General features: G+C 35.5%; 1 protein-coding gene across 1 annotated transcript in view; it reads left to right on the top strand.

The window, feature by feature from the left end:
• BLTP3B (bridge-like lipid transfer protein family member 3B) overlaps positions 1-27,534 on the top strand; it is a 103,921-nt gene that overhangs the window by 32,574 nt on the left and 43,813 nt on the right. Inside the window, exons 2-9 of the mRNA XM_007465324.1 lie at positions 5,456-5,618; positions 6,816-6,854; positions 8,012-8,103; positions 12,880-13,069; positions 13,911-14,051; positions 16,240-16,410; positions 20,724-20,904; positions 25,818-25,901. Coding sequence (XP_007465386.1) covers positions 5,456-5,618; positions 6,816-6,854; positions 8,012-8,103; positions 12,880-13,069; positions 13,911-14,051; positions 16,240-16,410; positions 20,724-20,904; positions 25,818-25,901 — 1,061 coding nt within the window. The remainder of the gene's footprint in view (positions 1-5,455; positions 5,619-6,815; positions 6,855-8,011; positions 8,104-12,879; positions 13,070-13,910; positions 14,052-16,239; positions 16,411-20,723; positions 20,905-25,817; positions 25,902-27,534) is intronic.

Raw genomic sequence — 27,534 nt, 5'->3', positions numbered from 1 at the left:
CTGCTGAATTTTCTCTCACCTAACAAAAACGATTTCTCTCCTACCTCACTGGCCCTTCCTTCTTAATCGCCTTTATTGGTTACTTGGCTTCTTAGTGGTCCTTGAGCACAGTCCTTGAGCCATTTCATTTTTTGTCTCCATCTTGCAATTGTAAATACCATATATAACATTGGTGATTGTTAAATTTGTATCTGCAACTACTGAATAAGATTTGAATATCCAGCTACCTAATTGGTATCTCCTCTTGGATATCTAATAAGCATCTCTTAAACTATTCCAAGCCTAAACTCTGATCCTTAATCCCAAGCTTATTTCTCCCTCTGTCTCTTTACCCCAATAAATGGTGGTTCTATCCTTCTGTTTGCTTAGATCAAAAACCTTGGAGCCATCCCTGATTTCAATCTGTACTATCAAATCCCGTTGGCTTTACCTTCAGAATATGTCTAGAATTGTTCCCTTCTCACCACTTCCTACTCTTCCATCTTTGTCCAAGGCAACATCTTCTCTTACCTGTCTTATTGCAATAACCTTCTGTCTGGGCTCCCTGCTTCTGTCCATGTCCTTCTTTTATCTATTCTCAATAGAGCCATCCTTTAAAACTCCCTCTTCTTGTCAAAAGCCATCTCCAGTCACTCTCATTTTTACTCAGAGTAAAAGCCAGAGAGTCCTTAGAGTGGCTTAAAAGTCCTCACATGATCTGGCCCTTGTTATTTCTCTGACCTCATCTCCATTCATTTTTGCCCTTGTTCATTTCCTCCACTCACATTGGCCTTTTTGCTATTCCTCAGACCTGCCAAGCATGTTCCTACCTCAGTTTTTGCCCTTAGCTTTTCCTCTGCCTAGAGCATTCTTCCTCCAGATATTTGCATAGCTAGCTCCTTGGCTTTCTTCAGATCTTTGCCCAAATGTCATCTTTTTAATGAGGCTTTTCCTGTCTACTCTTTTAAAAATTAAAAGGTCCTCTGCTTGCACCTCCTATCTTAGTTTTGCTTTGTTTTTTCCACAGTTATCAGAATCTGACTTTTCTTTTTTCAAGAAAGAAATGGAAAATCTTATTCAAGCCAATCTGAAAATTATAACTAGGGAGATAGTCTTTCAGAAAGCTCTGAGGACTGTTCTGCCCATTAGAGGTCAAAGCACAGTTATATAAGTTTTTGAGACAAAGGGTTATACATCAAAGGGTTAAACATCAAGGTGGCATTGACAGTTTACATAGTTCAACAAAGTGAGTAGTGTGTCATCATAACCCCTTACATGATTAAGGAGGGAATGCTATCTCCTAAGGTGTTTCCTTCTAAGGAGTTTCCTTGCTGGTGCCAGCAGGAAATTTGTGTGTGTGTGTGTGTGTGTGTGTGTGTGTGTGTGTGTGTGTGTGTGTAGACATTCCTGCGTCTTCTTAGGGAATCTAGTTAATGTATAATGCAGATGCACAATGCACACTAAGGAGAAGGTATAGTGGCTCAAACAGCAGAGAAAATTTCACGTTAAATTTTTTTTCCTGCCTTAAAATAATTTTGTTTCATCAGCAGCCTCACTGAGGAGGTAATATTTGAGTAGACTCTAAGGTGGTGAGGGACTTAGCCTTATGGATATGGTGGAAATAGTGTTGCAGGCAGTAGGAGCAGCCAGTGAAAAATTCTAAGGAGGAGAGCTTGCCTGGTATGTTTGGAGAACAGCATGGGGACACTGAGGGTAAGCGGTGAGATTAGAGCTGTAAACTAGTATGTTTGTTGGTGGCGGGGGGCTTTTGACCACAGAGTTAACCTTATTCATGAAATAAAAGCCATACATTTTCTATTTACACTATAACTATGTATTATAAAGTCAAGGAAGTGAGTGTTGTTCTTTCTTGGACTTTATATTATGAATATCAGAATGAAAAGTGGTTTGAAGCTCTAATTTTTTAAGTCAATCAACTGTGCAGAAATCGCTTATGAACTGTATGTTAATGATTTGAATCATGTGCCTGAGGTCCCTTTGCCAGAGACTTTTTAATTTAACTGGTAGTGGTAAGGGTGGGAAGGGAGGGGGTTGTGCCTGGGCATTGAGTTTTTTAAGCGCTCCCATGTGGTTCTATATGCACTACTCTGGTACCTGAATATATAGAAAGAGAGACAGCTTTTCTCATTCTGGCTCCAAAGTAGTCTGCTCAGTATGCTTATCATCGTTGCTGCTTCAGCTCACTGCAGTGTCTCATAACTACCTGGAACTCAACAACCACAAATCCCCTCCACAGAAATCCTGGGACCTCTCCTAGCCATTCCATTGGAGGGGAAAGGTAGGGCAGGTAAGAGTTCTCCTTTACTGTCCCATTCATACGTTCCCCACAACACCAGAAAACAAGACTGGGTGTGGGTAGCAGATGACTGAAAAGTTTGTGTTACAGAATGACAATGTAAGAGGAAGGGTAAGAGAGGAGGGGAGCAAAATGTTGGCATCAATTGCCTAATAAAAAATTTTAAGAACAAGACTGCCTAATATTCAGTTTCAAATTTTGGCATTATTGTGGTAGAAAATACCCTGTCTCCCCCACTCATCTGTTTCATTTATGTGTCTGGCACATTTTTGGCACACAACAAATATTTGTTATATAAATGAATGAATGAATTCAAGCGGGCTGAACACAAAAAGCAACAAGCCTCCAACCCATCCTTTCCTGATCCCTCCAATCTTGTTCCCCAGTGGCAGTCGCATTTACCTCATCGTTACCCTACTAGCTCTAAATTATATATTTATGCTGTTCATTCTAGATGTATCAGTGTTAGATCTTGCATACTCACTTACTGCTAAGATAGGTAAGGATTTTACTAAATCAACCACTCCAAATTTTCCCGACGTACAATACCTAATAAATTATATCACTATTGTTAGCTTTTCCATTACTTACATTTGTGAGGTTAAACAATATACTTAAATTTGTATTTCTTATTTCAACTATAAGGAGTACCTCTTCACTTTGAATCTGACTTATTATATATTTAACTTATTTCTTAATTCTCTATGTTCCACCCCCCAGTTAAGCTCCATGAAGGAAGAGATTTTTATCTATTTTGTTTACTGTCAAATCCCCAGTGCCTTTTATTTATTTATTTATTTAAAAATTTATTTATTTATTTTTGGCTCCATTGGGTCTTTATTGTTGCACGCAGGCTTTCTCCAGTTGTGGTGAGCGGGGGCTACTCTTCGTTGCGGTGCGCCGGCTTCTCTTTGCGGTGGCTTCTCTTGTTGCGGAACACGGGCTCTAGGCGCTCAGTAGCTGTGGCTCGTGGGCTCTAGAGTGCAGGCTCAGTAGTTGTGGCACACGGGCTTAGTTGCTCTGCGGCATGTGGGATCTTCCCGGACCAGAGTTCGAACCCTTGTCCCCTGCACTGGCAGGTGGATTCTTAACCACTGTTCCACCAGGAAAGCCCACCCTGCCTAGTGCCTTTTAAATTATAGGTAATCAGTTAAAATTTATTGAATGAATGAATGAATAAAATGGTCAAGGCCTTGTGTAATCAGTCCTCTCTTTGTCCTTCCAGAGTTATCTTCTGCTCTCCTGGCTCTCTTGCTACATGCCAGATGCTGATCTTTTTCACTTCCACTTTATACCATGCTCCCTCCTGCCTCAGAACCTTCATATGTTTTATTCCCTCTACTTGGAATATGCTTTCTTTCCTGACCCCTTCTTTTCCTTGCCTAGTTAACTTCTATTACTCATCCTTTAGATATCAGCTCAAAAGTCCCTATTTCAAAGAAGATCTGGATTAAGAACCCCTACTGTATTCACTCTTCACCAACTAAACTGAACATTTCAGAAAGGCAAAAACCTTGAGTATACTGCTTGCCAGTGTATGTGTCAGAATAGTGAATCCTCAGTAAGTACTTACTGAATGTTCCCTTCTGCACTAATATTCTGCCTTGAGGCAGTGGCAGGTCATTCCTATATGATTAGAAATGGCAGCCTCTCAGGAAACTTCATATTATTAAATGAAACATGATTGGTAGTAAGTGTGAAACAGTTCAGCATCTTTGGTCAAATATGGGTTAAATACGAGCTTTATATTGAGAAAGACAGTGTGTTGACATTTTGTGAGAAGATAGGAACCCAGATAAGATCTGGCTCAAGAAATTCTGGTTTAGAGTCAGTGCAGAAGCATGTGCATATTGATTCTTGTTGATGTGTAGGGCATGTAAATAACCCAGTACATTTTGTTACTTTAATATTTAATATCAAAAAATGGTAGAAGACTGGCTAATAACTCCTTTGTTAGCCAGTAGTTAACTTTTTCAATAGTTTCACTTTTTAAAAAGTAAGCCTGGGTAAAGTTAGCAATTTTTTATTTTGTAGGGTTGTGTTAAGAATTAATATATACGAAAGTTCTTTAAAGTGCATGTGTAATTTATTGTTATTATTACTGTTATCATCATTATTAGTTGTGACATTGGGCAAATTAGTTAGTTTCTCTTTATATTTACTCTTGTAAAAAGTGGGAATAAGGACTTCCCTGGTGGTCCGGCAGTTAAGACTCCACACTCCCAACGCAGGGGGCCCAGGTTCAATACCTGGTCAGGGAACTAGATCCCACATGCTGCAACTAAGAGCCCGCATACTGCAACTAAAAGATCCCGCACGATGCAACTAAAGATCCTGCACGCAGCAACGAAGATCCCGCTTGCCATAACCAAGACCCAGTGCAGCCAAATAAATAAATAAATATATTTTTTTAAAAAGTGGGAATGAAAATAGTATTGACCCTAATGGGTTATCGTGAAAATTAGTAACGCATGCCCTCAAAGAGAAGAGCTTGGTATCCAATAAACCCTTGGAAAATGTTCACTGTTATTTTAACTATTTTTATTTTCAATGTTTTCTTTTGAGTTTAAGAACTTTCCTTTTTAAATCATTATAGAGAATTTGAGTTCTTTAATTAGAATTCAGGGTCCAGTCTCCTATGTGACTTTTGGCACTTTCATTAAGCTCTCGGCATGATGAATGGCAGTGGTGGCAGCTGCTGCTGCTACTATTTCTAAAGGGCCACCTCATTTCCTTACCTTACTTGTATATTGGTTAGTAAAATATGAATATCCACTTCTGTGATATTGTCTGTAGCGAAGTGAACAAAATGTAGGGGATGGCTCAAAGCCTTGCATAGTTCCTGAAAAATAGTGGATACTAAGTATTCATAAATTTGAAAGACAGTAAGAACTAGAGCTTGGTTGTGTCTGGTTATAAGATATTTAAATGTATACCAAAAATACTGTAGACTTTGTGCAAGAGAGCTATGGACAAGGGAGATCAAAACAATAATAATAAAACCACATTGAAAAACACGGATTAGAGTAGAGCCTATCATTGTGGTTTTGTGTTTCTTAGTGCTGCTATTACATTCTTAATGCTCTGTATATTTGCAAGAACAAGTCAGGGGTACAGTAACTAACACTAAAATAAATGTCAATATATATTCTCTTTCAGATTTACCAAAAATTTATCTCCTGACAAGATAAATCTAAGTACCCTTAAAGGAGAAGGTGAACTGAAGAATTTGGAGTTGGATGAAGAGGTGCTCCAGAATATGTTGGATTTGCCAACATGGCTTGCTATCAACAAAGTTTTTTGTAATAAAGCATCTATTAGGGTGAGACTTTGATATCTGTGCAAGGCATTTTCTGTTTTCATTTTATTTATTTCATCCGTATCTTTTAAAATAAATATTTTGTTTTAGGTAATTCTGAAAAGAAGCATTTTTATTAACATAATTTTAAAAGATAGATACCTTGTATAAATAATTGAATGAATGTGTGCCTTTTGAATTTAATTGAATGCTAATATATGTTTATTAATTTATAGGTTTTAAGTTTTATTAAAATTTAATATTTAAATAAAATTGATGCTTTATTAATAAAATAATTTGTTAAATTTGGTACGTATTTAAAATTTGTTTCACATGATTTGTTGTCAAAAGGGACAATTTAAATTTGTAGTTAGTAAACATTACTTCAAATGAAGACATAAGGACTGATAAGTTATCTTATTCTGGACATTATACTTTTATTTGAAATTCTGTCTCTTTTCCTCATTTGTTTTTTATTTTAAGGTTTTTAAAGTTTTCTTTTAATACTATTTCTGTTTATTAAAACTTAAGCTTTTTTATTATCTTTGGCTCTAATCATACATCATATCATTTCCTTCTCTTAAAGATTAGGCTTAGTTTGGGAGCCTACTCAGTAGAAATACTGCATGCTAACTTTTCATAAAATTAAAATTGGGCTCCAAAGAAAAGATTGTAGAAAGGTTGCAGTAACCTTTAATTTTTGTTCTGTCCTCCATAAACCCAAATGTCTATAAAAACATGACATTTTTAGTGCAGGATATATTTGAACATTATTTATTTGACATTACTTGCATTTAACATTAATGGTCTCACTTTTGTATTTGTCTTGAATACCTACAAGGAGATTGGTTGGAATTCTAGAATTTAAAAAATTGTTAAATGAACAAAACACTGATTATGCTTTGCTAGGAATTCTTCAGCTACAAAATTAAAATGTGTTTTCAGAACTGGGGAAAAAAGATATTAAGAGAACCTGAAATTTTTATTTTAAAAGATGACCAAGAAAATAAGGCTAGTAGTCTTTTTTAATATAAAATAGGTGCAGCTGATTTCAAGAGTATGAGTGAATCGCTCAGTTTATTATTTTGCAATTTAAGAAAAAAGTCATCTGATATAATTTGGTATGTCTTTCACTATGTTAAGAGAGTATCTGTGTTGATTACTCTTTTACATTATTTTTTTAATGATTCATTTTAAAGAAAGAAAAATTTTCTTTTGTAGATACCATGGACAAAACTGAAAACACATCCCATCTGTTTGGTAAGTTCTGAATTGCTTCAGAAATAAACACTTATATATGCATATAATCTAACAAATCTAATTAATATTAAACAAAATATTAATATTTTGTTTCATAGAAACATAATCTCATGGCTTCTCTGCTAGTTAACTTTCATTCTATTTTGATGGTACTTAGTTTTCTCAGTCCTTAAATGAGAAGTTTGAACTTTAAAATGAGAGGGTCTTTAAAATTTTTCAGGTCTAGAATATTATATTATAAGTTGTTATATTTTATTGCATTTTTTAACTTTTTATTGATATACTTTATTTATGAGATTCTTCTTTTAATAAAGTTTGGTCCAGACTTTCTGTGTTTCTGCTTTTACTGATCTAATATAATACGTTCTTTAATATACTTTACTTTTTAAGGAAAACTGATCAGTTGGTCATTTATTGATTCATTCATACCACAAATATTTACTGAGCACCTCCCCTCTGCCCTGAGGGAGCATATTTTTACAAGGTGACTGACAACGAACAAGTAAACAAAACAAGACAGTTTCAGATAATAAGTACAATATTAAATAGAGAATGAAGAATGACTGGAGATGTGTTAGTGATGACTACTAAGGACATTTGATCTTCCTTCAAGAAAAAACTTAGACTGAGAAAGAAACTTTTTTACTATGAGAGTATTTACTTTTTCATATTTCTTGCATTTTTCATTTTTTCTTACACATCTTAAATCTCAGGTTTTAGATTGGTTCTATTTATTTTAATTAGCCCAGGTTTTAATTAAAGCTCAGGTTTAAGCTTTTAGAGGTGGTTTAGTCCTATTTATTAATAAATAATCTAATTTATCAATTAATAATGTAGTACACTCTGGGATTAGCGATTATATGTCTGTAAAACCTGATGATGTCAGCAGTATATGGTTACTTCTTATAGTTTTTTTCTCCTGTACTCCTGTAATAAGCTTTTCCACCAGATAATAAGTGCCTTGAGAAAGGTCTAAGCACTTTTTTTTTTAGTATTTCTCTTTTTAGACCTCTAGAGAAACATTTAAAATGACTCTGCTTACTTACTGTTTTCTTTGCTCCTAAAGAAATGAAAGAGAAAATAGCCTTAAATAATATCTACATAATATACATAAAATAAAATATCTAATGTTTACATTTTTAATATATTTTTATTAGTCCTTGGATAAAGTAATAATGGAAATGAGTACATGTGAAGAACCACGAACCCCAAATGGCCCATCACCAATTGCAACTGCTTCAGGACAAAGGTAAGCTATTTTCCATTAATCTGTATGACTGGCAGTAATGGGACATAAAGTAAAATTTCCTAGCTTCAGTTTCTATTTTAGTCACTTCTCCCATCAAACATTTTACAGTTTCAGTAAATACATTGCAAAAGTAGCAGAATTGATTTTGAGCCTCTTTTATTCATCTTGCTTTCCTTGATATTAAATACTAATGATCAGTCAAATGCAGAGCAGTAGCAGAAAATGAAAGAAGAGCTTAGGCATTCTAAATCAGATAATCTCTTACTTGATTTCTCTATATAACATTTGTTCTATGCATCAGTGGAATTTTTATGACTCTTAAGAGTTAAGTTGATGCCTTAAAAAATTATAGACCTTTCGGATTACTCTAAAATTCATTAAATATACAGTGCTCACCCTTTACACAGATTGAATCTTTTTTTTTTTTTTTTTTTCCGGTATGCAGGCCTCTCACTGCCGTGGCCTCTCCTGTTGCGGAGCACAGGCTCCAGACGCGCAGGCTCAGCGGCCATGGCTCACGGGCCCAGCCGCTGCGCAGCATGTGGGATCCTCCCGGCCCGGGGCATGACCCCGTGTCCCCTGCATCAGCAGGCGGACTCCCAACCACTGCGCCACCAGGGAAGCCCCAGATTGAATTTTTTTTTTTTTTTTTTTCCGGTATGCAGGCCTCTCACTGCCGTGGCCTCTCCTGTTGCGGAGCACAGGCTCCAGACGCGCAGGCTCAGCGGCCATGGCTCACGGGCCCAGCCGCTGCGCAGCATGTGGGATCCTCCCGGCCCGGGGCATGACCCCGTGTCCCCTGCATCAGCAGGCGGACTCCCAACCACTGCGCCACCAGGGAAGCCCCAGATTGAATTTTTTTTTTTTTTTTTTTCCGGTATGCAGGCCTCTCACTGCCGTGGCCTCTCCTGTTGCGGAGCACAGGCTCCAGACGCGCAGGCTCAGCGGCCATGGCTCACGGGCCCAGCCGCTGCGCAGCATGTGGGATCCTCCCGGCCCGGGGCATGACCCCGTGTCCCCTGCATCAGCAGGCGGACTCCCAACCACTGCGCCACCAGGGAAGCCCCAGATTGAATTTTTTTTTTTTTTTTTTTCCGGTATGCAGGCCTCTCACTGCCGTGGCCTCTCCTGTTGCGGAGCACAGGCTCCAGACGCGCAGGCTCAGCGGCCATGGCTCACGGGCCCAGCCGCTGCGCAGCATGTGGGATCCTCCCGGCCCGGGGCATGACCCCGTGTCCCCTGCATCAGCAGGCGGACTCCCAACCACTGCGCCACCAGGGAAGCCCCAGATTGAATTTTTTTTTTTTTTTTTTTCCGGTATGCAGGCCTCTCACTGCCGTGGCCTCTCCTGTTGCGGAGCACAGGCTCCAGACGCGCAGGCTCAGCGGCCATGGCTCACGGGCCCAGCCGCTCCGCGGCATGTGGGATCTTCCCGGACCGGGGCATGAACCCGCGTCCTCTGCATCGGCAGGCGGACTCTCAACCACTGCACCACCAGGGAAGTCCCCCCAGATTGAATTTTGATAGATAAAAATAAGATGTTAATAAAGTAGGAGCATGGGGAGCATTTCACAAAGCTGCCTTGAGAAGTTAGAATAGTTCTTAAAAAATAGATCTTCAAAAACTTGCCTATTCATCTTTGCATTCAGTAAATTTGGATCTTGTATTATATATCATTTCCTCAAAACAGGTTTTCTGCACTAATTTTGGATGGTGCAGCTATTCACGTAAAAAGTTTACATTGATTTTAATGTGATTAGTGCCTCAAGTTGTACCACATGGCAGCTGTGAACATTTACAGTATTCTGGGTGCTGTATAAAACCAGTGATAAACTCTTCTTGAGAATGAACATGCACATACAGATACACACACATACTCTGTTTCTTGCACTCTCATATTTTCCTCCTCTTTCACCAAGGTTGAGCCACCATTATTAATGCATTCTGTGAGAATACCTGCATTCTGATAAGTGGCTTTTCGTGTGGGAATCAAATGGTGATCCATCCACTGCTGAGAGTTGACTGAAGGCCAGATTTATCAGATATACAGTTTATATTTGGACTATATGTAATAGTTATAGGGAAAAGAGCTTTCACATTAACTTCTTTGTAGTTTACGTATTTTCCAGCAATTTGAGATTTTAAAGTTTAGATTATGATTTCAGGTTAGATAGAGTAGGTTGGAGCAGTTGATCTTAAAATTGGCTAGACTCAGAAAATTGGAGAAAAAGTTGAGATGTTTATAAGAATATTAAAAGGGAAAAAGAAGATCAGGAAAGTTGCTATAAACAAATGATTTATTTTAATTAGGTGTGGCAGAAATTAGGTATTTTCTTATTGTATGCTAAGTGTAGTTGATAGTGTTCTTACCAATTCATGTTTTTATAGTATCAACAAGCTTTATAATTTTGGCTTTGTAATCATATGATGGTAATCCTTATATTGTATGGTAGTATCTTAATCTATTTCTATGTTTTCCAGACTTGCCTAATTGTAGCAATCATTTAGGGTGCTTATGAAATTCACAGTTTTTTAGGCTCCTCATTTAAAATTAGGATTCATTAGGTCTAGAATGGTTATCAAGAATATGAATATGTATTTTCAATAATTCTTTATAGTCATGCAATTTAAGGAAACACTGATCTATTTGATTTAATTCTAGCTAAGAGATTAAAATAGAGGGAAATTAACGATTAATAGGGTGACCCTTCCTTCTGTGCAGAACCTGTAGACTAACAATGCTCCCACAGATTGATGGTCTAGGAAACTTTGTAAAGTCAGAAATTTGATTTTATCACTTCACATGAAGGAGATAAACATCTATGTGAAGATTAACCAAACTCAGAAGAGACTTATTTGTAAACTGAAATTTCATTTATAATGGATGACATAAACCAGAAACATGTAGACATTAGTCATTGAGTCCGCCTTCACCCTTCTGATGGTAAATTGTCCAGTACAATTGTAGCACTTTTTAATGTGCATAGATTAGAGTAGATGGATTTGGATATTCCAAAGGGTATTCCCAGATAATTATTATAGAAATATTTTTCCAACTCCAGGAATATTTCTGTGTAAGTGACCAGTATTTGTCCTTAGGATCACAGCAACTCCCCCCTAGGATGCTGATGAATTCTTCCTCTTCAGTTCTCAATTTTCTAAACCCCAGGTAGACATCCACCTTTTTTTTTTATAACAAAATTACCTCAGTCAAGCCAAGGACCGTATAAATTGCTACACATATACCATTTCACTTAAGGACCACAGCAACCTTTTGAAATAGGTATGATTTTCATTTTACAAATGATGAAACTGAGGCTCAGAGACTTCCAATAGTATTAATAATAACATACTACTATTTATACTACTATAAATAACAGTTATATCTTTTTCAGTGTCTTGAGTCCAGAGATGGGCTATGTGGTTCATATGCATTATTTCATGCAATCTACATATAACCTACAAAGTGTATCCTGATTTAAAAGATGTCATCTAGGGCTTCCCTGATGGCGCAGTGGTTGAGAGTCCGCCTGCCGATGCAGGGGGCGCGGGTTCGTGCTGTGGAGCGGCTGGGCCCGTGCGCCATGACCGCTGAGCCTGCGCGTCCGGAGCCTGTGCTCCGCAGCGGGAGGGGCCCCAAAAGTGAGAGGCCCAAAAAAAAAAAAAAAAAGATGTCATCTAAATTTTAGAAAAGATGAGTAATTTTATTTATTCATTAAGATAGTAAATCAAGAAGCATAGCAGCAGGTATAGAGGAGCAGTGTGCATGATCATTAAAAATGATGGCCTCACTTTTATGTGTGTTGGCTTTGAAATCTGTGAGAGGCAGCCAGGTGGACTGTCTGGTGGACATTTGAATTTTACAGTCTGAAGTCACAGCAAGAGATCTGGATAGTGATATAGATTTAGGAATAATGGTTATAATTGAAGTAAGGTGCCAATTTGGCAAACTTTCACCACCCCCCTGCCAAAATATACTGATAGTCTATATTCAAGTCATACTGTACTTACCATTCTTGAAATGTGACCTTTACTTTATTATTCTCCATGTCTTTGCTCATGCTTTTCCCTATTCTAAGATTTCCCTTCCTTTTCATCCCTCCTTGAGGAAAGTTCATCTTTCTTTCCTGGATATATTTCTCATTAACTATAAACAGTTTCTTCCTCTACCAAGTGTACTGATGATTCCTTTTTAAAAACACTTAATTACAGACTGCCTCATGTTTCAGTTGCTAGGATATGTGTTTTTTTTTCCTACCCAAGTAACTTGCAAACCCTGTAACGCCACAACTCTACTTTGTTTTTCTTTATGTCCTAGCATCGTCCCCATCGTAGATGCTCAATACTTGCTGAATTGAATTAGAGAATGTGAACTTTTTCTGACCTTATTTCTAAATTATGAGATTATATTCCACTTGGCCTCTGCAAACTTCTTTGTGTCAATAATTTAGCCCTCTTACTTACTAACATTGATGCCAGTTGTCTGCACTAATGCTTTTTGAGACTAGGCAACTTTGGAAGGTGATTATAATAATTTAGAGAGTAACTTCCAATTTTAAAAACCTTTTATCATTTTGAGAAGAACATTTTTTTTTTGTAACTTACATGTAACCAGACTAGATTATTGTTGTAACAAAAATGTGTTTGGTTAAACAAAAATGAATACTATTATGGCAGTTTGTGTACTTGTGTGAGAATATTAACAAAACTTTTTCACTTCTAATGATTTTATTTTGGTTCTAGTGCATTATATTTTGTTCTGCTTTGTTTTCCCAGTGAATACGGCTTTGCTGAAAAAGTAGTTGAGGGAATTACTGTTTCTGTAAATTCCATTGTCATCCGCATTGGAGCAAAAGCCTTCAATGCATCCTTTGAACTTTCCCAGCTACGGATCTATAGTGTAAATGCAAACTGGGAACATGGAGATTTAAGATTTGCCCGTATTCAGGATCCACAGAGAGGAGAGGTAAAGATTTTTTCCTTTTCTTTCTTTGTTTAAAAAATGTTTTAGTCATTGATTAATATAAAAGTATATTCTGCTTTACAACAAAGTAAATCAGCTATACATATACATATATCCCCATATCTCCTCCCTGTTGGGTCTCCTTCCCACCCTCCCTATCCCACCCCTCTAGGTGGTCACAAAGCACCGAGCTGATCTCCCTGTGCTATGCGGCTGCTTCCCACTAGCTATCTGTTTTACATTTGGTAGTATATATAAGTCCATACCACTCTCTCCAATAAAGATGTTAAAAAAATTTTTTTTTAATAAATAAATTTAAAAAAATATTTAAAATAATTACTTTTTATGGTTGCTTATTCACATACTACTAGATTTATTTTTGCCCTTTAACTATACTTTTCTCTGTACTACGTTTAATCATTTAATTATATAATGTGCATATTTTAATGTTTTTACTGTAATATTTCAACTTACAGAGTTAATGAGTCCTATTTTAACTTCTTAGCTTCTCAGAATTGAATTTTAAATATACATAACTAAAATATGTTTTTAAAATTCTTCTTGGTTACATAATTCAGATGTTCTTTGTGCTTTATATTAAAATTAAATTACTTAGAATAAAACTGTTAACAGCTTTACAGATGATGAATATAATTATGAAGATGTGTTACTGAATTTGGAATTCTACAATTTAAAAAATTAAAGCATAGTGAATAGATCTAGAATGTCATATCAAAATTAGTGAAGAAATACATTTTTCTAATAACTTTTTTTTGTTTTTACACATCTACATTTTTCTTATTCTATTTTGTGTAAGTGAAGCTAATCTCTATATTCTCTTTAGGTTTTGACCTTTAAGGAAATAAATTGGCAGATGATTCGAATAGAGGCAGATGCTACCCAAAGCTCACATCTTGAAATTATGTGTGCTCCTGTTCGATTAATAACCAACCAATCAAAAATCAGAGTCACACTTAAAAGAAGAGTAAGTCAGCAGGGTTACCCTTATGATTTATGTGATAACTATTAGAATTGATGGGAAATTTTAAATTATTTTTTAGCTGAAATATTGGCATATTAAAACTGTAAAATAAAAGGAAATACAGTGCCTCAAGCTATATTTAAAGAAATCTAATGTAATGGTAACATTTTTCAGGTTTCTAAGTTTAATATTTAGATTTTTTTTTAATGTGACTTTATTTGGAAATAGGGTCTTTTAAAAAATTATTTATTTAATTTATTTATTTTTGGCTGTGTTGGGTCTTCGTTGCTGCACGTGGGCTTTCTCCCGTTGCCGCGAGTGGGGGCTACTCTTCGTTGCGGTGCACGGGCTTCCTTATTGCGGTGGCGTCTCTTGTTGTGGAGCACGGACTCTAGAGCACAGGCTCAGTAGTTGTGGTGCACGGGCTTAGTTGCTTCGTGGCATGTGGGATCTTCCCAGACCAGGGCTCGAACCCATGTCCCCTGCATTGGCAGGCAGTTTCTTAACCACTGTGCCACCAGGGAAGCCCGCAGATTTTTATTTTTGATAAATTGACTAGATGTCTCAGTTATCAAATATTTATTGAACATTAACTGTTTTATAATTTTACTTCTCCTTATTGATTCTTCCTCAGGAGTGGGTAAATGGTAAAGTCTTCACTATTAGTAACCAAAACGACTAGTTTTAGAAGGTTAAGATATGACTAGTAATTTAGATAAATAGGGACGATAGTTACTTAAGGATGTCAGTATTTGAGAGTCCACTGTGGATTGTGTTGAAATTTGAGGGGGAGTAACGACTTTTTTAAAAACTTGGCTCAATTAAAATCTCAACGATGTGTTTTCTAGTACTAGACACAAATCACTGTACTAAATTAAATAGAAAAGAATTTTTCAGAGTATGACAATACAGATATTCTAAAATGTGAAATATGGTTAAAATAGCATTTCAGTTTTTTTTTTTTTTTTTTATGTATTTATTTATTTATTTATTTATGGCTGTGTTGGGTCTTCATTTCTGTGCATGGGCTTTCTCTAGTTGTGGCAAGTGGGGGTCACTCCTCATCGCGGTGCGCAGGCCTCTCACTATCGCGGCCTCTGTTGTTGCGGAGCACAGGCTCCAGACGCGCAGGCTCAGTAATTGTGGCTCACGGGCCCAGTTGCTCCATGGCATGTGGGATCCTCCCAGACCAGGGCTCGAACCCGTGTCGTCTGCATTGGCAGGCAGATTCCCAACCACTGCGCCACCAGGGAAGCCCCCAGCATTTCAGTTTTTAATTAATTTTTTTTTAAAGATTTATTTATTTTTGGCTGCATCGGGTCTTAGTTGAGGCATGTGGGATCTTTCGTGTGGCGCATGGGCTTCTCTCTAGTTGTGACGTGCGGGTTTTCTCTTCTCTAGTTGTGGCGCGCAGGCTCCAGGGTGTGTGGGCTCTGTATTTGTGGCCTGTGGGTTCCAGAGCACATGGGCTCTGTAGTTTGCGGCACGTGGGCTCTAGTTGAGGCGTGTGAGCCCAGTAGTTGTGGTGCATGGGCTTATTAGTTGCCCCACGCATGTAGGATCTTAGTTCCCCGCCCAGGGATCGAACCAGCGTCCCCTGCATTGTAAGTCAGGTTCTTTACCACTGGACCACCAGGTAAGTCCCTTTAATTAATTTTAATGTCCCTTTTTCTACTAGAATTACAGCTGACCCTTGAACAACACAGTTTTGAACTGCACGGGTCCACTTATATGTGGATATTTTTCAATAGTAAATACTACAGTACTACATGGTCTGAGGCTGGTTGAATCTGTGGATGTGGAGGAACCTTGGATATGGAGGAAATTTGGATACAGAGGGCCGACTATAAGTTATATGCATTAACCCCACATTGTTCAAGGGTCAACTGGGGTTGGATTAACATAGGTAATTATATGATTTATTAGCTATAAATGAAAAATTAAATTATATAAATACTTATACCTATATAACTTGTTCCTGTTAAAGTACAGGAATCTATCAGTCTTTTTTACCACTGTATCTCCAATACTAGGAGATATTCCTTCCATATTATAGGAACTCAATAAATATTTGGTGAATAAGGAAGGATCCGTATTTAAACCATTGAAAAATTTAAAACTTTTAAAAGATACAAGTGCATTATAAGTTTTATTTCTTGGCTTAATTTTATAAATCATTTTTTCCTGACAGTTAAAGGATTGCAATGTCATTGCAACAAAGTTAGTTCTAATGCTGGATGACTTATTATGGGTTTTAACGGATTCCCAGTTGAAGGCTATGGTACAATATGCAAAATCTCTTAGTGAAGCAATAGAAAAATCAACAGACCAAAGGAAGAGTATGGCTCCTGAACCTACACAGGTATGCTATTATATGTTAATAGGAAAAACACTTCAGTTTACATGTAAATGGTTTAAAAATCAGAATGGTTGGTTGTTTTCTTTATGCAACATAGATTATAATACTTTGAGTCCAAGAATCTTCTTATATATCTTACTATATTAATTTTACCTACATGGTATCTATATGAAAGCATATATTAAATGTATTTCTGTCTATATGGTACTTATCTTGTTTGGAGGTCTGTGCTTGGCATCAGTGTTACTGATAACATAAAAGTATTTTGATGTTATAAATACTTCCTTTCAGGAAGTTAAAAAAATACAATTTAAAAATTACTAAAGTAAGTGCAAAAGGTAAAAACCTGGGTAATTATAATCAAGGGAAAGAATGTAAGGATTAATATTAAAATAGGAAACTAAAGCCCTAGGGAATTGCTGAAGTTGAACGCAAAACTGTTAAAATTGTCTGATGGCTGGGACGAAAATGGGGGAAGCTATTTATTGATCACTTTCTTAAAATCAGATGCATTACTAGTTTTTTCTTAAAAGAAAAAGGTTTTCTAATCTTTCCTAGTAGTAAATTCTGAGAATTTGACATGAAGATTTTTGTAGAAGGGACATTGAAAATCCCAATGTGTAGCGTCTTTTGATAATTTTATAAGTACGACTGACTTTTTATATCTATCCAATAAAGACTTAAAGGATATTGTGAAATCATACTTCTATGAATTATTTCATTAGAAACAGAGTAATTACATCTTAGATATATAGCTTGTTCATGATCTGGCTGGTGCATGGGCTTTCCTGTGACTATCAAATTGTCATTGTTTACTGCCTGTCTGCTTTGTCATAAGGTGCAGGGGTACATGCTGTGGATGTAAAAATAAATACTGTCTGATCCTGCCCTCAAGGATCTCAGTGTAATGGGGAATCAAATATAAAACAAATCATTGCAGTTCAACGTATACGCGAGAGTGCAGAATTAAAAATGGGAATGAGGAGATTATAGAAGCACAGAGAAGTTTTAATCAACTGCTTGTGGGGTTTGGAAAGATTTCACAAAGAGGATAATGAAGTTAAGTCTTAAAAATGAGTAGAAGTTTCCAGGTGAGGGAAAGGGTATTTTGGATGAGGAAATAGAATCTGCAAAAGTATGATGGTGTTAAGGAGCATGGTATTTTCTGATAAAAATAAGGGGTTTGGTGTTCCTAGAACATTATTTTTGAGAGTGAGGTATACACATGCCTTGTGAATATATGACAACTTTCCAAGCTTTAAAGAAATTGTTTCACATCTTCCATTTTGATGTGTACTCTTTCTTAAATTTGGGCTACCTGAGAATGTTCTTGTGTTAAGATGTCAGACTGGTTCTCCCTTTCCATAATTTCTCATATCCTAGTATCCTACTTTACAAATGAAAGACATTCTTCTTACTCATCCTCATTCTTACCCTGATGGATTTGTTGGGGGTAGGGGGTTGGGAAGGGAGGGTTTTGACTCAAAAACCTCTGGAAAATAAGACAGGCAATTTGAAATATTGCTGTCCATGTTGGAAGTGAATGACCCATGACAGACTAACAAATTAGGTGATTCCCACTTCTTTGCTTTCAACACATTTGAAGGAAGTTTAATAAATGTCAGCTGCTAGACTATTAAAAATAATTTTTTACAATAGATCACTTTGTGAATCCTGGCATGTAACTTGAAAGAGTTCAAAGAATCATGTCACATTGCTAAAACAAAATTCATTTCATTCTAATCTACTTATTTATGTGAACAAAGTTTCCCAGAGCTTTAGACGATAAAAACAAACAGAGAATTGATGGTGAACCCTGTATCATTCTACCAATAATTAATATTTATCCAATAAGATGTCTTCATAATTCTTCAAGGGAACCTAATTTTAAAAGTTTGATGAACAGAATACTGGACCATAGCATAGAATAGAGTTTTCCTAGGCAGGTAGCCTGAGTTTAAGCAGAAGTAAGTGGCAACTAGACGTGATGAGCATCATATGTTTACTTTCCCTATAGGCATGCAGAAGCCAATGGAAGTTTTTAAATAGGAAACAAAAGTCAAGTATGACATGGTGGTATTATAGAGGGTAGACTGAAGAGTAGGAAGATTGCTATTCTAGGGGAGGAGTGGACTTGGACCTCTGGTAATGGTTTGAAAGAAGAAAAAACAAGCCAAATTGGGGAAAGACATCTGAATCTTTCACCAGTTGAGGGTAAAGAAGAGAGAAGAGTTGAGAACTTTTCAAATAATTGGTAATTCCATTAGCCAATAGAGTAAATGCAGAAGGAAGCAGGTTTGATTACAGGAGGTAAGGCTGAGAAAAGGTAATAATGAATTCCATTTTGGAGTGGGAAAAATAATTAAAGAAGTACAGGAGATAATATTTTACAATATTACCATCATAGACATAAACACTAGTCTGTTAAGGCTTGCAATAAGGATTTATGTAGCTTAGGATGTCATTAACAGAGATGGTAATTGAAATTAAAGACCAATAGACAAAGTGTTGATGTTACTGTAGCTCTTACTTGTGCAATATGTGGATATGTTTATATAAAATAGAATGTAGATTAGGAAGCTAGATAAAGATACAGATTAGGAAACTAGAAACAAGGACAAAATTCTGTAATCCTACCACCATAACAAAAGCAGTGTTACCATTTTGAGGTATTTCCTTACAGATTTTTTGCCTAAGCATCTGCATTTTTTCCTAGTTTTAGTAAGGATGTAGTAGCAACTGGCTATAGTTTTCTTCCATGTCATTAGTATTTGTAATTAGTATTTTTTGTCACACCATAATATTTTATAGTAGATGTACTTAACCATTCACATTACTGTGGAGTTTCTTTCTTGGGTAGTAGTTGTCACGTCACTACTTTAGTTATCATACAGAATGTCCTGATCACTTGAGGTACCAAGAGAGTGCATTAGAGAGTGAAGTAGGTGACAGTTTTCCTTTGCTCAACTTTATAACTTGAGAGCTTTACAAACTTGAAAATTAAGAGTTTTTTAAGATTATTCATGAGGCAAAAGAGTTTATAGTGGCACACTTTTCCCCCCACAAATGGCATCCAAAAACCTAAATCTACCTCAGTATGAAGAAAAGTGTTTGTAGGGAGATTAATACTTATGTTTTTATTTGTATCAGTATTTGTCTTGATGTAAAAGAGGATACATGATTAAAGAAATACAGGAGAGTGTTTTCTTTCAAAACAGTACCATCATAGACATAAATAATAGTCTGTAAGGCTTTGAAAGTAGATGGGGGAAAACATAAGAAAAAGTGATTTTTCTGATGGAAATCAGTTTAACAGTTAATTAGTAAAAAAGCTTACTTGAGCCCCTAGAATTTAAGCCTTCACAACTATATTTCATCTTTGCTTTTCTTTAAATACTGTGGGCCCCAATCATTTTCATTGAGAGATTCTCATTTACCTAGTACACTTTGAAATTCTTTTACAGTATGACCATAGTTCTTACTATTAAGAATATGTATATTGTATACAAGCTATATGTATATAGTACTTTAATTTTCTGTAAATAACTATACTTTTAATGAACTGTTCTTAATTAGAAAATTTTAAAATATTTTTAATAAAAAATCTGGTCTTCATTTTGTTAATTGTTACCAGAGTTTCATGTATAGTTCTATGGCTAACACGTACATATCATCTCACAGTATTCTTATGTATGCAGAGTTATTTTAGGCTGTTGGAGGTTCACAGATGTCTTTATACTTCAACAGTATTCTGTTTTTTCTCTTTGGGGAGAAAAGAATGTGAACTCACAATCCGTTATAAATCTCTTCTGCTTTCTGGCTTCTTCAGATATCCAAGTTCAGAGGACATACCACACCTCTTAAGAGGCATGAGAGCACGTATAGTACTAAATAATATCACAAGTGCTTTTACAAAGTAATGATTTGTTTCTACAGGACATACAATAGTGTATATAGCTGATCTCATTTGTTTTCTTTTTCAATATATAAAACTAATAATATTTAAATAAGCTGGCTTTAATAGTTAAAAATATATTTTCTAAAACAGGAAGGGCTATAAATATATAAATGTAGCTATTCAGATATTTACTAAAATGTATTGGGTTCATATTCAAATTATTTACAGTTCTCCAGTTTTTAGGCTTTAGTTTTATTCCTACATAATTCAGAAAATATTTTAGGAAACTGAGTTACTGATACAAAAGAAAATGTATTTGCTTATTTTTTATGACTATTACTAAAAATATTTAAGTTTTTTTGAGTGGGGAATGTCAAATATTTAACTTGCAGTGCTAAGGCAGTTTTGAATCTTTTAGAGCTCTACAGTAGCCCCATCTACCCAGCAAGTGAAGACACCACAGACTTCAAATGCTCCTGATATAAATGATGCAATTGTGAAACTATTCAGTGACTTTGATGTTAAAGAAACCTCCCATCATTTAGTGATTTCTCATCTAGATCTACACATATGTGATGATATTCATGCTAAAGAAAAAGGTAATAAATAATAAAAGCTGCTATTTGAAACTATTTTTGGTTTTTCTGGAACTTGCTACACATCTGGATTGTTTATCGTATGCAATATGTAGTCTGTACTCTTAAGATAACTAGTCATAATTTTATCATTCATTGAGGTATGTAGATGAAAGGTGTAATTTTAAGCATTGTATATTGGTATAAAATTTTATTTTGCTTTAATAGTACCTCAACATAATTAATTGTTAGCTGTCAATGCTAATGGTAAAATTCGTTTGTTTTTTGTTCACGACTGAAATCCTTAGAGGTTGATGAAAAATTAGACTAGCCTTTGAATTAACTTTTTCATAATTTTGAAATTGTCTGTAAATTAAATTTTAGTCCACACTCAATTCATAATTATTTGCACATGTATTTTCACTTGATCTTAGCCAAAAGGCCGAAAAGTGATGTACATGCATTTTCAGCATGATGGTTTATCTACATTTTTCTGACCCTATGTGCATATAAACACAACTATGTGGCTGTTTAACATTTCTTGTGTCTCCTTACTCCAGATCCTCCCTAAATTTGGTCAGGAAGCGAAATCCCAGTTAGGAAGGTTTTTTCTTTCCTTTTAGCTTTTGCTTCTCTTATTTTTCCCTATTTAGTAAACACAGGTAATGGGGTTAACAGGGAGCTGCTCTTGGTCACTTTGAAAATCTGTGGTTCCATACTCTAGGTGCTGGGCATTTCTGTTTCTCCTCCAGAGAGTGTCTCTGGCCCATAAGTGTTGGAAGGACTCGTCAGGTAGTCATGCCTCTAGGACAGTGTTTCTCACACCTTGGTGAGCATGAGAATCAAGCTGAGAATCTTTTTTAAATGGAGACATCCAACCTGGGGCCTCAGACCTGAATCAGAATCTATGTCTATGAGAGTTGTTGTTCTGAATTTTTAAAGCTGAGAGAGTGAATATTGAGACCAACCCCTGTAACTTCTGTTGCTCCTATACTTAACAATGGAAGTTACCTTGCCTTCTCAGAAAGGGCAGCCAGATATCATCTACCAGATAAAAGGGTGGAGCAGAAAAGGTGAGGAAGATTTGGAGTTTGGAGAGAGATTTGCTGTCTTTTGTTTGTCTACCTTTGTGTCATTTGGCTTGTCGTTGGCATCTTCTGCTTTAGTGATTTGAAAGGAAAATCAAAAAAGTTAAAACAAACCAAAATAACAAAATGAGGGGTCAAGGTTAAGTGATCAGCAAAAAACCAGAAAACTGTTTTCTCAGCTCTTTTACATTCCTCCCTCTATATTCCCTCATTGAATAAGCTAAATGATGTTATTTAAGGAGAAAACCCCTCCACCAAAATAGCTTCCTCATCTTAAAGATCTATAATCAGTTCTCTGCTATTCTAAAATCCAGAAGGGTCTGAAATGCTTTTTCATAAGTTTGTAAAGAATTCATTTGCTGGCAAAACTTCATCTAAATGGGCACGTTGCTATTTATCATCTTTCTTATACCCACTTAGTGTAAATACTTGAGTTTTGCTGCAGAATTACTATCTTTTGTTACTTAGTGCTGCCTCAGAACCTGCTGGCAGTGTTGTGTTTATATACATACATATATATGTATGTATACACAGATATACGTACATTACTTTAATAAGATCTAAAACAGTTCTGAATTCTGAAACATTTGGCTCCAAGGGTTTTAAATAAGGGATTGTAGATCTGTACTAGAAATTCTGCCAGTTGAGATAAATTGCAGTTAACAAATTATATAGAGAGTATGTACATAGCTCTATACTAATTTGTATTTGATTTGTCTATGCTGTTTTAATGTTTGAATTCTATGTTGGAGTTATACTGACTTTTCATCTACTTCAGATTTCTTTTTTACCTTTTTTTATTTTTATTTTTTCTTCTAGTTTTATTGAGGTATAATTGACGTATAGCACTGTATAAGTTTAAGGCATACAGCATAATGATTTGACTTACATACATCATGAAATGATTATCACAGTAAGTTTAGTGACCATTATCATCTCATATAGATACAAAATTAAAGAAATTAAATTTTCCTTGTGATGAGAATTCTTAGGATTTATTGTCTTAACTTTCATCTACAACGTACGGCAGTATTAATTACATTTATCATGTTGTACATTATATTCCTAGTACTTATTTATCTTATAACTGAAAGTTTGTACCTTTTGACTGCCTTCATCGCATTCTCCCTTCCCCCACCCCTTGCCTCTTGTAACCACAAATCTGATCTCTTTTTCTGAGTTTGTTTGCTTTTGAAGTTTAGTTGACCTACAGCACTATGTTAGTTCCTATTACACAACATAGTGATGCATTATTTCTATACATTTCAAAATGATCACCATGATAAGTCTAGTTATGATCTGTCCCTATACAAAGATACTATATAATTATTGACTATATTCCCCACACTGTACATTTCATACCCATGACTCATTTATTTCACAACTGGAAGTTTGTACCACTTAATCTCCCTCACCTATTTTTCTTCTTCCCCTATCCCCCTGCCCTCTGGCAATCACCTATTGACAAATACTGTATGATTTCACTTATATGTGGAATCTAAAAAACAAAATAAGTGAACAGACATAACAAAACAGAAACAGTTTTAGATACTTCCAATCTTCTTTTTTTTTTTTTTCTTCTTGGAGCATCATTTATTTTCAATAAGGAGTCATTTAAAACATGATTTTTATATTAAAATATAGTAGTATAGTTTGCAGAATTCAAGAACATTTACAAAAGAAAGCATGAAATTTCAAAGGCATTTGTCACTAGTACCAGAGAACCAGGGTTCTCATACTTTTGCCATTCTTGGGTATTTTACTGGCAGAGTTTGAGCAGCATAACTAGATTTCTGACAACTCCAAATCATTGCAACTTCTATCCCTGTGCCTTCAGTTGCTCCTGAATCTCTTCTCAGAAGTTTTATAAGCATAAGCATATTTGTCCAAAGCACAAGTAAATTTAATTAAGATTATGTCCACCAAAATCAAGCAACTCTTCATTTGAAATATTATTTTTAAAATTGTCCCCAATTAAAGCACTATTTCAGCATACTATCCTGGTTAATGACACATGTCTGAAGTCAGATTGTCTAGACTCTCTACCGTGCAACAGCTGTGTGGCCTTGAATGAGTAACTTAACCTGTATGTTCTTCAGTTTCATTGGCCCTTCATAAGATTGTTACAAGATTTAAATGGGTCAACATTTGTAAAGCTTCTAGAAAATTACTTGGAATATAATAAGTGGTACAAACCTTGTTGTACAGAGCGCTAAAGTTTTATTTTTCTACAGCTTTATTTTCAGGTAGAAGGAATGTGGCTATCCATATAAGGAGTTTCATAACCTCATCTTGAGGTGATAACCTTGGGTGGAATATATCTATCGGTCAACTTTCTAATGATCCAACCTTTAGTAGCATTAGAAGGGAAGGCAAAGTGCCAAAAAAAGAGAACTTCTAACCCTAAAGAGCTGTTTAAGGGTGTTTTGACATCCCAAAAAGCAATAGAAAGACTAGGACAAATGGAAGCCCTGCCAAATAGCATTTATTTCAAAAATGTGAGAGACGTGATCTCTAAATTTTATTTTGAAGAATCACATTTTAAACAAAGGGGCAAACATTAATGCCACATTCTGTTCAGTGGCATTTAAATAAGACCAACTACATTTACTTAAGGGTGTTTTGGGGAGGTTGTTTTATTTTTTGTCTGATAGATTCTAAAAGCATAGATTCTATTCCAAATACCATATCTAAGAAATTATCTAAGCTTCTGCCCAACTAGATGACAGAAGCTTATTCTAAGAGTGAGGATCCATGCTTTTGCTCTACTATAATATACCCATAATTAAATGGCAGTAAAAGACTAGCAATCTTAAGTTTTTCTGATAAGCCTGGCTTTAGTAATTCTCAAGCTTTTTAGTCTCAGGACCACTTTACACTCTCAAAAACTATTAAGAACCTCAAGAGCTTTTTTTACGTGGATTATATCAATAAATATTTACAGAATTAGAACATTTTGAAATGGAAAAAAAATTTTTTTTTTGGATACTTCCAATCTTAACATAGCTGTGTGACTTTAGAAAACTTATCTAACCTAGTAGATTCAATTGCTTCTTCAACAAGAGGCAGGATGATATAAGGCAGTGGTTAGGATTTCCTGGTTTCAAAACCAGCCCTACACTAACCGATTGTATGACCTTGGCCTATTTACTTAATTTTCTTATCTAGAAAATAGGCATAATATTAATGGTATCTATTTCATAGAGTTGCCATGAAGAGCAAATGAATAAGTACACTTAAAAAATTTAAAACAATGTTTGGCATATGGTTAGGTCTGTAAATATAAAAGTTCTGCTATTCTTGTATCCTCACCTTTTAGCTTAGTACCTTGCAGGGGATAGGGGCTCAATAAATACTTACTAGGTTGAATTGCATTTCTTTCTTTTAAAAAAAATTATTTATTTATTTATTTATTTATTGTCTGCATTGGGACTTAGTGTGGCACGTAGGATCTTTCGTTGTGGTGCACAGGCTTCTCTCTAGTTGGGGTGCACAGGCTTCTCTCTAGTTGTAGCACGCAGGCTCCAGAGCACATGGGCTCTGTAGTTGTGGCACGCAGGCTCTCTAGTTGTGGCATGAGGGCTTAGTTGCCCTGCGACATGTGGGAACCTAGTTCCCGGACCAGGGATCGAACCGGTGTCCCCTGCATTGCAAGGCAGATTCTTAACCACTGGACCACCAGGGAAATCCCTGAATTGCATTTCTTAAAATCCTTATTGTATTAACCTTGGTAACAGAGAGACAGTTATCACTGCTTGGACTGCAGGTATGGTAAATGAAATGTTTCTTATATTTGCTTAATACTTCTTTCTCTGTCTCTCTTTCAATTTCATCTTTTTCTTTTCCCAGAGTCAAACAGACGTATTACTGGAGGGGCTATGCAACTGTCTTTTACACAGCTAACTATAGATTATTATCCTTATCACAAAGCAGGTTTGTATAACAGTTTATTTAAAAGATGTAAATCTTGCTTTTAAATTATATAGCCAGTTTATTTTGTTTTGTTGTTATTTTATTATTTTGTTTTAATTTTTTAAGGAGAAAAGAGATCAAGGCATTTATTATTTCCCCCCCTGCCCCGGCAGTACCTTACCAAGAAAATGTAATTGCCATGGAAAATATTCATGAATCTTATATTGAGGTTTATGTAGATTATTAGTAAATATAATTGTTAGAAATTGAAAATATTGTAAACTGATTTAAAACTTTAAAAAATTAGAAGACATATATTTGTGCTATTTTCTTAATTATGACAAAAGCAAGTTATTAATGTTTTGAATTTTTTAATTATATACATTCAAAAATCAAAAAAGAAAAGAAAGCAAAAGGATAACAGTGATTTTATTTATTTTTTTATTTTTTTATTTTTTCCCCTGTCATATGTTTTTTTTTTTAACATCTTTATTGGAGTATAATTGCTTTACAATGGTATGTTAGTTTCAGCTTCACAACATAATGAATCAGTTATATATATACATATGTTCCCATATCTCTTCCCGCTTGCGTCTCCTTCCCTCCCACCCTCCCTATCCCACCCCTCCAGGCCGTCACAAAGCACCGAGCTGATCTCCCTGTGCTATGTGGCTGCTTCCCACTGGCTATCTTCCTTATGTTTGGTAATGTATATATGTCCATGCCTCTCTCTCGAACAGTGATTTTTAAATTGTAGGATTCCAGGAACCTTTTTTTAAAAACTTTTTTGTATTTTCTAAATTTCATCAATAGATAAGAGTTAATAGGTTCTTTAATAATCACATATTGATAGGCACTTTCCCCCCAAATAACAAAAACAAAAATATGTATGTTTGTGGCCAAATTAAGTAATTTGACCTTATACCCAGCTCTGCATTTTGGTGATATGTGGCTTTTTATTTTTTAGTTCATACAAATAAGAAAAAACAAATAACTATAATGAGTTTTCTAGAACTTTTAAAATATGATAAAATTTTTCTCTTCACAAATTTTAATTTCTCAGTGTTTGTCATTTTGGTGTCAGTACCTGATAGAATTTAAAGGTTGTACTATTTGTTTAGAGTTTTGTTTGAAGGGCTTTGTCTTACAGTTTGACCTCCTGATTCATAAGTGACTTACATATACTGAAAATAATTTTTACCATAGAAATCATTCCTATTTAGAAGGTAATACTTTTAGTCATAAAGTAGGCTTTATTTTCTTAACCCTTTTATGTAGATACTACTTTTCTTAATTGCTACAGATAAACCTAATAATCCTGATTTAAAATTTTTCCTCCAAAAATCCTATATGTGATATATATATATACACATATACATACATATATATATGTATATGTGTATGTGTGTGTGTGTGTGTGTGTGTGTGTGTGTGTGTGTATGGCTGCATTTACTCACTTTACAACAAATCTCTGATGAAGAGACTTTTTCCTGTATGGTATTTACTGGGATTCTATTCAATGGAGGCATGCCAGGGGTTGAGCATTCAGTGAAGGTTGACCAGCATTGCTGCTTCTTATTGAAACTTTGATGTTCTATCTACCTAAGATGGGTTCTAGACAGAAACCCTCCCAGGTTATTTGCTTTTGACACTC

Source organism: Lipotes vexillifer, unplaced genomic scaffold (assembly GCF_000442215.2).
Source record: "Lipotes vexillifer unplaced genomic scaffold, Lipotes_vexillifer_v1.1 scaffold141, whole genome shotgun sequence".
Lineage (NCBI taxonomy): Eukaryota > Metazoa > Chordata > Mammalia > Artiodactyla > Lipotidae > Lipotes > Lipotes vexillifer.
The sequence above is the reverse complement of the archived record's forward strand: the minus strand, read 5'-3'. Positions and strand labels throughout refer to the sequence as shown.